General features: G+C 43.0%; 1 protein-coding gene across 1 annotated transcript in view; it reads right to left on the bottom strand.

Moving 5' to 3' along the window:
* The window catches only part of RABEPK (Rab9 effector protein with kelch motifs), a 188536-nt gene that overhangs the window by 37779 nt on the left and 138358 nt on the right, over positions 1–12399 (bottom strand). The window contains exon 7 of the mRNA XM_018570994.1: positions 4483–4632. Within this exon, the coding sequence (XP_018426496.1) occupies positions 4483–4632 (150 nt within the window). The remainder of the gene's footprint in view (positions 1–4482; positions 4633–12399) is intronic.

Raw genomic sequence — 12399 nt, 5'->3', positions numbered from 1 at the left:
AAGTGCCTGCATTAAGGCGTTTACGGGGTCACACCCCCTTCCTCAGAATGTGACCTCCTCCTCCTACCCACTGCATTAAGTGGGGGCTAACAACCAATCAGAAGATCTCTTGGGGTATGTGTCATCGCCTCTCAGGGTGGTATCTTAGACACGGGCACGGCCACTTTTTGCGTTCACCGCCCATGATGGCTCGGATGACACGTGGGGCCATCCGGCCAATCTGAAACTGATTGTGCGGACGCCCAACCCCCTATGACTCACCTAACTCTCCAACCAATCAGCGGGACAGAAAGTCGATGTGTGCCGACACTGAAGCTTAGTGTCTGCACAGGATTAGATTGATTATGCTGGTGCTTTGAAGGGGACATAATTCACCCTGATGTAAAGGTGGAGGAGGAAGTCAAAATCCTATGCAACTTGAACCTGAAACCACACATATATAAATATAAACATAGCGGACATTTACTGGGGACTCTAACTTAAGTCAGAAGTAATTATGTACGTTCAGAAAATATATATCCATGTATGTGTGCCCACAGTATATATATATATATAATACATGTGTTATGTATTTTAGATAATTCAAAATTTAAAACATTCGCTGAAATGTCCATCTGATGGATGAATAGATAGTATGTAAAAACATTCATAAAAAATACATAAAATACATAATGTTTAAAAATGTATAAAAATATATATGTGAATATTTATCAAATAAAAAATAGGAGATATAAAATTCATAATGGATATTAGCACTCGGACCCACAAAAGAGTCAAGTGTGTATTGAACGGGAACAGCATGGAATGAGGGACATAATGAATGGGATATGGACCCTAAGGGAGATCTTGTGTATGAATGGAAATATGGCTGTATAGAACTTGGAAAATGAGGGAAGATGTTGAAAGCTCATGATGGAAAAATATACTTGATGCATAATTATTGACTGACTTGAAGATAAATTAAAGTGATGTGGCCATTTCTAGGCCTTCATTGAGACCACTTGAATGTAAGCTTTTTAGCGAATATATCCAGAAACCTTCTCTGTGACACAATTTTTTAAATCTAGCACCTTTGTCTAGGTTCTCTGGAACTCATTGTGTTCTACTCTTGTGAGTATGTTTTTAACCTTTGCCATCTTCCATTAAAAACTATCTACACCAGGGTAGGCACCCCTTGTTTTTGTGTCCTCCTCAGATATCACAGTCTCCCTGGCTGAAGTGGGGCAGCGACCCGTAGCACTCTTGCATGTCAACCCATAGTGAAGTGGTCGTCTTTGGCGCTTTTTGACGTTTCTTTACTCTAGAAGTAACAGTCCGTCACATGGTCTTTCTGTTCTCGCCATATCATCGGGACAGCAAATGGCATTGTCTTTTGAGTGCCTCAGAGCCAAGCTCTCAGACCGACAGCACATGTCGCACAACAAATGTGAGGCGCCCATTCCTTGTCTTGATCACCAATTTTACAGCCGAAGTACAGATGATATACTTTCTTCACAAGAGCATTAATTGAGCGTCTCTGATGAACAAGTGTATACTCGCCACAAATATAGCAGAATGGCTGTTACGACATTGACGAGACATATCGCCCGACACCAATCGTCCTGTAAAATGTCTACAACATCTAACTTACTTGTTATAGTGCTACTAAGGCAATGCTATATTCTGAAACAATACGTACACACTAGAAGGTCTATCCATTCACACTAGTCTATCCCGCACACTAGAAGGTCTATCCCGTACACACTAGAAGGTCTATCTATTAATCCAATGAGCAGCATCTGTATATGCAAGCCACTTTTATAGCCCGTTGAGACAGTGTCAAGCTGGCTCCGGCCTGCCCAGGCTGCATACTTCCACAGAACAGCTTCCAACCTGGCCTGATTTCATGCCTGGACATGCCCAGATGGCACAAAACATTGTTCATTGGACACAAATATAAGAAAAAACATGACAAAACTGAAGATTTCAATGAAACAGTATGTGATGGGCGCAAATTTGAATGTGATTTTCGTGATTAGAAGCCAAAAATCTATAAGGAACACCCAACAGTGTTCAAGAAGCAAACATTTTGTTGTGCAGTGTAATTTATTGCACAAACAAAATTAAAAACGTACCACAGACCACATATGTAAGTTGGCACTGTACAAAAAACAGCAGGTTACAATCCATGCATTGTCGGGAACAAGGAGATTTTATGGGGGTGTGTTATACACTTTTTTTCAAATTATGGTTTTATATATGTTGTATGAATTCTAGCACTTCTTATTTATTGAATTGTTTCTGATACTTCACTTTGATAATACCTTTGTTTTATGGATCTATTGAGTTTGTTTGTTGCATAGAGGGGGAGATAGTTTCTTGAGCAAATAAGAACTGGATGAGAGGACTGAGATCCTCTGATTTATTCAATGCAGTGTAGTGTGGAGAAGCCGCCGCTCCTTTTGTACGACTGTTACAAGTGATCAGCTACCCAGATCACTTGTAGCAGCCTGTTTGTCCCACCTCCTGTGGGCAGCGACACTATGTAACCTGCAGAGTAGCGCTGTCGGCATACAGAAGCGACAATTTACCCCCCCATGCTGGGGTGTCCATGGAGTCACCTCAGGTGCGTGAGCGATACCTCCGCCAGCTTCCTCATCACCCCTACCTGCAGGGGCGTCCCGAGGCTGGGTGATACCCGGAGCGGTAACCGAGTTACCACTGCACATGCGCGTGACGTCATCGCGCGTCAGTATTCTGATATCTGCCGGCGGCCATCTTGGTGATGGACGCCGGCAGAGAGAGGTCACCCCGCGGGATAAGGTATGCCGCCGGGTCCCCTCCTCTCTCCTGATACTGTCGGGCGTTCAGTCCATGACTGAGCGCCCGACTTTTCAGAGGGGGGTGACACCAAAATGACTGAGTGATTTTGGTGTCACACCTCCAAGGGTGTCACCCGGGTGCGGGCCGCACCCCCCTTGTGACGCCACTGCCTACCTGGTCCCCCTTACAGCCACTGCTGCACTGATCCTTCGTGCGCTGTGAGAGTAGCAGCGCCGGAGTAGATAAACACCCATCGGGCAGTGCATACCCCCTTCTCATGTCACTGCTGCCATCGGGCCTGACATGCTCCATACAGAAAGAAGGGGAAAAGCCCGAGCAGTGCTCTTCTCTCCAGGGCCCAGGGGTATTCCATAGGACGTCTTCTGGGCTGTACACACTGACAGTGGTGTATGAGGGCAGCTGCACTGCCTGCTTCCACTAAGGTGCAGGGCAATCTCTGGGATCAGTCTGTCCTGCATTCTCATCTTCCACATGACCATCTTATCTGTATCTGAACTGCTGGAGCACTACAACTGCCAGCATGCCAGGAGCTGGCAAGGATGCAGTTATCCCAGAGGAGCTATGTATCAAATCCCAGTAAGGAGTGTGTGTGTGTGTCAGCTACTGCATTTAATTGGAGCAAAGAAGATGGAGTGCCAAGAGCAACCAATCAGGTTGCATCATGAATTTTTGGGAAAATGAATCGGTTGCAGTGGCTGGATGCGGCCGTACGCTGTCATACACACACTCAAACTGCACATCCGTGCGGGTGTCCGTGCTCAGATGCAGACAGGATCCATCTTGTCTGCGTCAGAGTATGGACACCCGGACGGATGTGCAGCTCAGGTATGCGTATGACCGCATCCTCCCATAGGGAAGAACAGGCTGCTGCATGCAATCGCAGCACCTATCCCTCCCTGGAACGGCCTGATACAGCCATGCATGCTGCATGGGTGTGTACGGCCCCACTCTACGCTGTGTGAATGAGGTCTTATTGTGCGAGGAGGGCAAAATCCTTGTATATACACACCCACTTGTTTCTGCTAATCTAAGGTCAGAAAGCATTAAAAGAGAACTATGGGGTAACCTTTTTATCCCATAGCTCTCTTTAGGGTCACAGGAGAACATATGCTAAGGTCCTCCGGTGACCCAAAACTCAGTATATAGCAGGCTATTGCCCGCTATGTACTCAGAGCCCCGCAGCCGGGATGGATCCCAACAATCCACTATAGAACTGTCATTGAATTGACCTAACTGTGCTTACCAATGAGAAGCACTTCTTAGCATGGTTAAAATACAGTTTTGGTTAAAATAATTTTTTTGTATCAGGACAAGTAGATTGTCATGAGGGACAAGTAGATTGTGCCGCTGCTTAAGTCCTTGGACAAGTAGTTTTTAAAACAATTTCCACACCCCTGCTTTCCCTTTCCAGCAAGTTCCAAAAACAAACAACTATATATTGTACTGTTAGGAATTGCACCCAATAGTTAGTAAATACAATATTGCAGAAGTCAAATTCATTATCAGCTTTCATAGCGCTGCTTTTTTTTTTATTGTGGGTGAACAAATTGGAAAGCCCCAAAATGTAACTAGAAACAGTAGAGCTGGTGGCAATTTAACATTATCTTACAAATAATTATACCTTACCCAAATAGGCCATAATTTGTGAAAGATACATACCTGTGTCATATCGATGCATAGTACTTACAGCTCCAGTTTCAGTCATTCCACCAAAGATGTAAATACATTTTTCCCAGGATAGTGCAGAGTGAGCAGCACAGGGATGAGGTACATCTCCCTTTACCTGAACTTCTTCCCACATCATTGTATCTGAAGAAGAAGATATGTTTTACATAGTACAACTATATACCTGTGGCCTAGACAGCTCTTACTCCAAGAGGGTTTGCAAGAATTTCCACTTATGTACAGTTCAGCACTAGATATAATTGTTTTGGAAAAGCAAAAGGTACAAAATCCACCTGGAAACCTTACAACCTACTGTTCAGCTATTATGTGCATACATCTATTATTACATTTATTATTTTACCAACTTTTTGAGCTGATTCCTGCAGAAGGGTGAGGGTAATTCCTAGTGCATTTCATCAGTATATTTCCAGGGTTTTAGATCTATAATATCATACCAAATGCAGTAAACGTTTATTAAACCATGCAGTGGGGCAACCCTTACACTGCAATGGTTAACTGCTAGTTTTTGTCTAGGTGCTAATACAAAAAAAAAAGAAGAGTTATACTCACCTGAACTGCAAAGCTGGCTAGCTCTTACACCGGTCCTTCCAGCCCCTCTCCCGCTCCACTGCAGCAGTCTAAGGTCCCATAAATCATGTTTATACAAATCTGCACTGCACTCTAACTCATATGATAACACTATTAACCGCTTCCCGGCTGGGCATTGTAAAAAAGCGGCCGGCCGGGAGCTTCCTGGTTGTAACAGGCCTGTGTATATACGGCCTGTTAGCCCCGCCCACTCGTGCTCGCCGTTTTGAACGACACAAAAGGTTAAAATAGGCAGCGATGCCCGTTAACATACAAGCGATCCACCGGCTATAGAGCCGGCAGATCGCTTGTATGAGGTCCCGGGTATGTGCGCCCCCCCCGCTGTCACGCTGGTCCCGGGCTCCGCTGTGCCCGGTGCGAGCCCGGGACCAGCATAGTGCCTCTCTGACAGGGTATCAGAGGGAGGATAAGAGGAAGGTCGGTACACGACCTCCATCCGGTCCCCTCTCCTGGAGAGAAGCTGATAAAGCAGATCTCGGCTTCATCAGCTTCTTCAGGGGAGTCCTAGGTGACATTAAGGGTCTTGGAGACCACTGATGTCTCCATAAAGAGGACCGGTCACATCTTTTGCTATCACATAGGGGGGTTTCTTAGCCCCCTATCTGATAGCAATAAAGTTAAGTGGAAAAAAAAAAAAAAGGAAAAAAAAATTAAAGTTTCCCATTTAAAAAAAAAAGTTGCACATAAAAAAGAATGTAAAAAAACAATTTTGTTTAAAAGTCCCCCCCATACATACACGCATGCAAACATGCGTCAGGTGCGCATACCTGCGAAAACGACGATTGCGCCCATTACTCCGCACATGTTACATATCTCCGCGAATGTCGGTGTGAGAGCAATCATTTTAGGGCCATCAATCACTGATAACACTAAACTGATGAGCTGTAAAAGCTTTTAAAGCGTTGCCTATGGTCAATTTTGGGTATGGTAGTTTTTTGCAAATTCGCGGGTGCACGCAATTTTTAAGCTTGACATGTTTGGTGTCTATTTCCCCAACGTGACCCCGTCTTTTATATTTTACCAAAAAATTGGGTAATAATAATTGTTTCCCAACAATGTAAAAAAAACTTTTTTTTCCTAAATTTTCAGTAATTTTTCCTAAATATAGTAAAAAATAAAAACCCCAGTGGTGATTAAATACCACCAAAAGAAAGCTCTATCTGTCCCTAAAAAAGGTATAAAATTAATTTCAGTACAGCGTTGCATGACGCAATAAATGTCAGTCAAAGTACTGAATACTGAAAAATAGCCTGGCCAGGAAGTGGGTCTAAACACCTGGTCTTCAAGTGGTTAACACTGCAGTGATAATGCAGTAAAATCATTAATGTGATCCTCTAAAATCCATAAATATTCCTCTTAAAAGATCATACATCCTCATTAATTAAATCTACACCAATACATCCAATTATACAAAATTAATATCCTTAAAGTGGCATTAAAGCTTGATTTTTTTATTTTATGTATAGGAGGCCCACACTTGTTAAAATTTTCTGTTCTTTTAAAAAAATGTTCAGACCCTCGTCCCCCCACACCCCCTTTGCCCCCCGCATGGGTGCCTCCATGAACTAAGCCTATGGCTCCTCTGCCCTCAGTATCCTCCCCCACAACAAGGAAGTTCGGGGAATGGAGGATCGCTTGAGGGACCGGTGGCGGTGACAAGTCTTCACTGGTAAGTGTGGGAGGGGACACAAAAAGGTACTGGGCACTTTTTACCTTAATGCAGAGAATGCATTAAGATGGTCTTTAAGTGCTTATATATTGGCCCGGTAGATGCTTTCGCCAGGGCCGGTGCTAGCATTTTTTCCAACACAGGCAAAGTTGAATTTTTGCGCCCCCTGTCCCTGCGGGCAATCAACACTGCTCCTCAATGTTCCGCCAATGCCAGTGTACTTATTCATGCGGTTAATCAGAGCTCAAACACAAAAATGCCTTCGATAGTGTAACCTTTTTAAAACGCCTTTATTTAAAACATTAAAATGCACTTACATAAAAACTTTAATAGTTTGCTTGTCACAGCATCTTTCGGCCAGCGTTGCTGTCACTGCTACTCCTGCGTGATGACGTCAGCATGTAGCAGCCATCCAGCGCATTTCGTCGGCTGACTTCCTCGCCATACATGCCGACATCTTCCTTCCTATAGCTTAATGACCATAGACACCTATATGTCTACACTATAGACTTGTCTTAAATTTGAAATGACCACTAGGGGTCAACAAAATACTATAGCTAAGGCAGACTAGGAGTTTCCACAACAACATATATGCAATACCCACAATAAAACTTGTGATTCTACCCCACTATATATAAATAAATGTACTAGATACATCAACTAAAATGATCTAATATTAAACCTAAATCCAACATATGAATTTTAAAATGTTCTTACATTAATTATCTATTTATTTTGCGAGCATTCAGCCCACTTCCCTTATTTTTATTTTGTTTTAATCATTACTTAAAAAGCAATTTAGATCTAGTTCTATATTTAGTCCCTAGCACTCCACTACCCGCTGTGAAGAGTCACTAAGTTTCTTTTTGAGAGATATTTCTCTTGAGATTGCTGCCTCTCCAATGCTTTACTGCTGTATCTATCCCACAGAATTTTAATCCTTTTGCATCCTTGTGGTAGAATAGTATAAAGTGGCGAGAGACACTGTTTGTCAAATCACTTCCTTATATTTTTTATATGTTCTTGAATTCTGATTTTTAATTGTCTGGTAGTTCTTCCTATATATTGGTAACCGCAAGAGCATTCAAGAAGATATGTATCTGGATCAACAGGGGGTAATTGTGGGCATAGCGATTTGTTTAGGCTTTTCTCCTTTTTTTTCCCCATATCTCTATAGGTTGAACTCAATGGACATGTGTCTTTTTTCAACCTGACTAACTATGTAATATAAGATGCAGGGGTGTGGAATTCCTATCGCCCGGGACAGGCAGTTTTGGGCGCCGGTCGAGTTTTCTTCTACATTTAGCCCGACTGCGGGCAAGCAGCATGGCTAAATGTAGTGTGGGAGCCGTTTCGTACAAGTGATCTTGAACGGCTGTACAGCTGCCCAAAATCACTTGTAACAAGCCTGAATCTCACTCGCTCCCCCTCCCCTCTTCCTCTCTCTATTCTATCTCCGGCGGCCGACCGTGTACCTCTCCCGGCTGGCTCTCTCCCTGCACGCTGGCTTCTTTTCTGCCGTGGTCTTCGGAGTCCCCCCTTCTTGTGGGAGACCTGGGACCATAGCAAATTAGGTTACGTTAGAGAGCACGGAGCAGAGCAGAGAACGCTTCTCTGCTCTGCGTGAATAGCGACACAGGAATGCAGCCTTCCTGTCACAGGAGAACAAGCACAGTTCTGTGCTAGAACTCCTGTGTTGGAGGTGACAGGGTCAATAAAGAGAACCTGTCACCTCCAAAAGCTATCACATAGGGGCTTGTTATCCCCCGTGTGATAGCAATAAAGTCAAGTGAAAAAAAAAAGTAAAAAATAAAATAAATGACAATTAAAAATGTAAATACATAAAAATTGAAAAAATAAAAAGGCAATAAAAATAAATGATAATTAAAAATAACCAATATTACAAAGTAAATAAATGCATGCATGTGTGTGAGCAGAGTGGGCGATCTGTTACCGCAGGGCAATCGTGCACACAATCGTGTGGATGGCCTAGCAGTCACAGAATCACACACCACCGCCGATCGCTCTGTCAGTGCCATTATTGTCTAATGGCACCCCAGTCGCGCCAGGCAGATTGCGCGGTTTCCCGCTGCAATACCACCCGTGCAATTGCCCATAATCACGGTTGAAAACACTGCACGGTGCGTGTCGCGAAAAAAGGTGCATGTACCTTTTTTCAGCGATTGCCACACGGATGTAACTCCATTGAAATCAATCGGGCAACCGCATAAGATCGCCCAAGTCTGCACCAGCCCTAAAGGGTAAATTCACTTTCCCAAGTAATTTGGAAAAATGGAATTACAAATCTGGTCCCCTCTCCCTCCTGCTGCTATACTTACCTTTCAGCGAACGGTCCTTCCCATCGGCCAATATGGGCATACTATCTGTACCTGTGCCATGTATTCAGAATTTCGCTCGCAAATTGCAAGTACTCGTTGGTCAGCGCGGTCACCTGATGCCACTTACCAATGAGAAGTTCTTCTTAATACGGTTTTGGGTAAAATAATTTTTTTTGTATCAGGACAAGTAGATTGTCATGAGGGACAAGTAGATCGGGCCCCCGCTTTAGTCCTTGGACAAGTAGTTTTTTTAAATTTCCACACCCCTGAGATGTGTTACATGAAATAAACTCTCTAATTATAAATCTCCTCCCACTGGTATTGGATTAAAATTGGACCACTTTTTTCTTTTATTAGGTAATCCTACATATCTAGTAAATGGATAAAATCCCACTCCTCCAAACAAAGTTATCTCCTTCTGAGGGGGGTCTACTACATTATGTGCTAGTTTATTCCTCAGTGTAGGTTCTCTTCTATACACTATTTTAGGGGGATCCAGTATCTTGTCCTTTCTTAGAATGTCCCAAAGTTTATTTAAAATTCTTCCTACTTCCTTCTATTGAGATATATAGTCTGTAATAAAGGAGACAGGGACATTATTCTTCTCTTTAGTCATCCTGGGCTTCACCTCCATCCCTGTTGTACCCTTTCTCCAGAAATCGTTCTTCTATTTTATGGGATTACTCTTCATAGTCCTTTATCAGGGTACAATGTCTTGAATTAACTGGGTATGTTTTTGGATCCACTTGGGATGGTGACAACTATTTGTTGGAATGTATCCATTACGGTCTGTGGGTTTAAAATGTGTTTTTGTACATATTTTATTCCCATTCTTAAAAATGTACAAGTCCAGGAATTGTATCCCGTCATTGTTTTGGTTTTTAGTAAACTAGATATCATGCTGTTTGGCAGCGATACTCTCCAAAAATATCTTCAGGGATGCTATATTCCCTCACCATATCAGCAAGATATTTATTTATTATTGGTATTTATATAGGGCAGACAATTTACACAGCGCTTCACATTCACATCAGTCCCTGCCCTCAAGGAACTTACACGCACAGAGGGCCAATTTAGCATTCCTTCTATTGAGATATATAGTCTGTAATAAAGGAGACAGGGACATTATTCTTCTCTTTAGTCATCCTGGGCTTCACCTCCATCCCTGTTGTACCCTTTCTCCAGAAATCGTTCTTCTATTTTATGGGATTACTCTTCATAGTCCTTTATCAGGGTACAATGTCTTGAATTAACTGGGTATGTTTTTGGATCCACTTGGGATGGTGACAACTATTTGTTGGAATGTATCCATTACGGTCTGTGGGTTTAAAATGTGTTTTTGTACATATTTTATTCCCATTCTTAAAAATGTACAAGTCCAGGAATTGTATCCCGTCATTGTTTTGGTTTTTAGTAAACTAGATATCATGCTGTTTGGCAGCGATACTCTCCAAAAATATCTTCAGGGATGCTATATTCCCTCACCATATCAGCAAGATATTTATTTATTATTGGTATTTATATAGGGCAGACAATTTACACAGCGCTTCACATTCACATCAGTCCCTGCCCTCAAGGAACTTACACGCACAGAGGGCCAATTTAGCAAGGAGCCAATTAACCTTCCAGTATGTCTTTGTAGTGTGGGAGGAAACCAGGGTATCCAGAGGAAACCCACGCAAGCACAGGGAGAACATGAAAACTCCTTACAGATTCTGTCCTAACCTAAGATTCTTAGTGCTGCAAGGCAGAAGTGCTAACCACTAAGAATAGATCTTCTCCTCTTCCCATATGGCCATGAAGAGGACTTTATATACACACATTAAGGATATTAATTTTGTATTGTTGGATGTATTAATGTGGATTTCATCAATCAGGATGCGTGATCTTTTTAGAGGAATATTTATGGATTTTACAGGATCACTTTAACGATTTCACTGAAATATCATTGCAGTGTTATTATATAAGTTGAAGCGCAGTACAAATTTGTATAAACATAATTTAAGTGGGTATTTACTAATAGCACAGCAATCGTAAATCATTATGTTCTATGCAAAGTGTAAAGACGTGGGGATGCTGAGAAACATTCCAGTGCTGCAGCGTAGGAGACAGGCTTCAGAGACCAGAGAATCAGGGAGCTGGCTGAGCGGTTTGGGCGAGTATAATTTTTTAAAGCACCTAGGCAAAAACAAGCAGTTAACCCCTGCAGTGCTGATGAAATCACTTACGATGGATGCTGCTCCTTGATGTTTAAAATGTTTTGTTTACTGTAGAACCAGCTATCCCACTGGCCTCGAGTGCTATCCCACTGGCCCCGATATCCTGTTTTAGGGGGCTTCTTTCCCTTGCAGGGTCCTATCGAGCCACCCTTGTGTTTGCTAGTAAGCTGTGTCTCTCTCCAAAAAGACACAGACACTGCAAGGCAAGACATTCCTATGCTCCCCACTCTTCCTCCTTCCTTTTCCAAGCCTATGCAAGTAGATGAACAGCTGCTGGAGACTGCTCTGTCCTTTGTGATCTTGTACTGGACAAAATATCTAGGTAATCAGAGCTGAGAGAGTTGGAGTCAGCTGTTTGGAAACATGATGACTGTAACTGCTTGAGCAAAAATATAAAGAAATTCTTGGCTGGGCAGTATATATTTGCTTGAACTGGATTAATTGTTTTAAAAAAGGTTTAAAGGTTTAGAGCAGTGGTTCTCAACCTGTGTAACCTCAGGACCCACATTTGTCCTTGGTCATGAAGTCGCGACCCAAGTCGCACCGCATTGGAACGCACGGCATTGAGGTACCGCACGTTCCGATGCGGGCAATCAAACTGTGTACAGGAGATGCGTTTGGGGTGCCGTTCAAATGAATGGCAATGCAACACAACTCCCACACCAGAATTTGCGGTAGGTGCGATTTTTGCGTGGTACAATGCAGTAATCGCAATGGACTGTGCAATTAACGCTCTGTACTAGTGTGAACGGACCCTCAAAAATACTGTCAGACACACACAACCACAGACACAATCTCTCACACTCACATACACACTTCACAATAAAATACATTTGATTTCCTTTTTTTAAGATCCACCCAGTCTCCCTATCATATCGAGAACTGTGGTGGATCCTCAGCCTGAGGTCCAGTGGGGGCTGCAGTGCTGTGACAGAGCTCCATCCATATTGCCATGTTCTCAGGTCCCCCAAAAGAGCAGGGGACCTCAAAAACCGTGGTGGTGTAAAATGTCAATCAGTGTCCCCTGTCACAATGTCTCCTGTCAGTGCAGAAGCTGGGGAGGCATTAGCAGGGC

The sequence above is a fragment of the Nanorana parkeri genome, unplaced genomic scaffold (assembly GCF_000935625.1).
Source record: "Nanorana parkeri isolate BGI_ZX_2015 unplaced genomic scaffold, ASM93562v1 scaffold1650, whole genome shotgun sequence".
Classification (NCBI taxonomy): domain Eukaryota; kingdom Metazoa; phylum Chordata; class Amphibia; order Anura; family Dicroglossidae; genus Nanorana; species Nanorana parkeri.
This window is presented reverse-complemented; position numbering and strand designations above follow the sequence as displayed.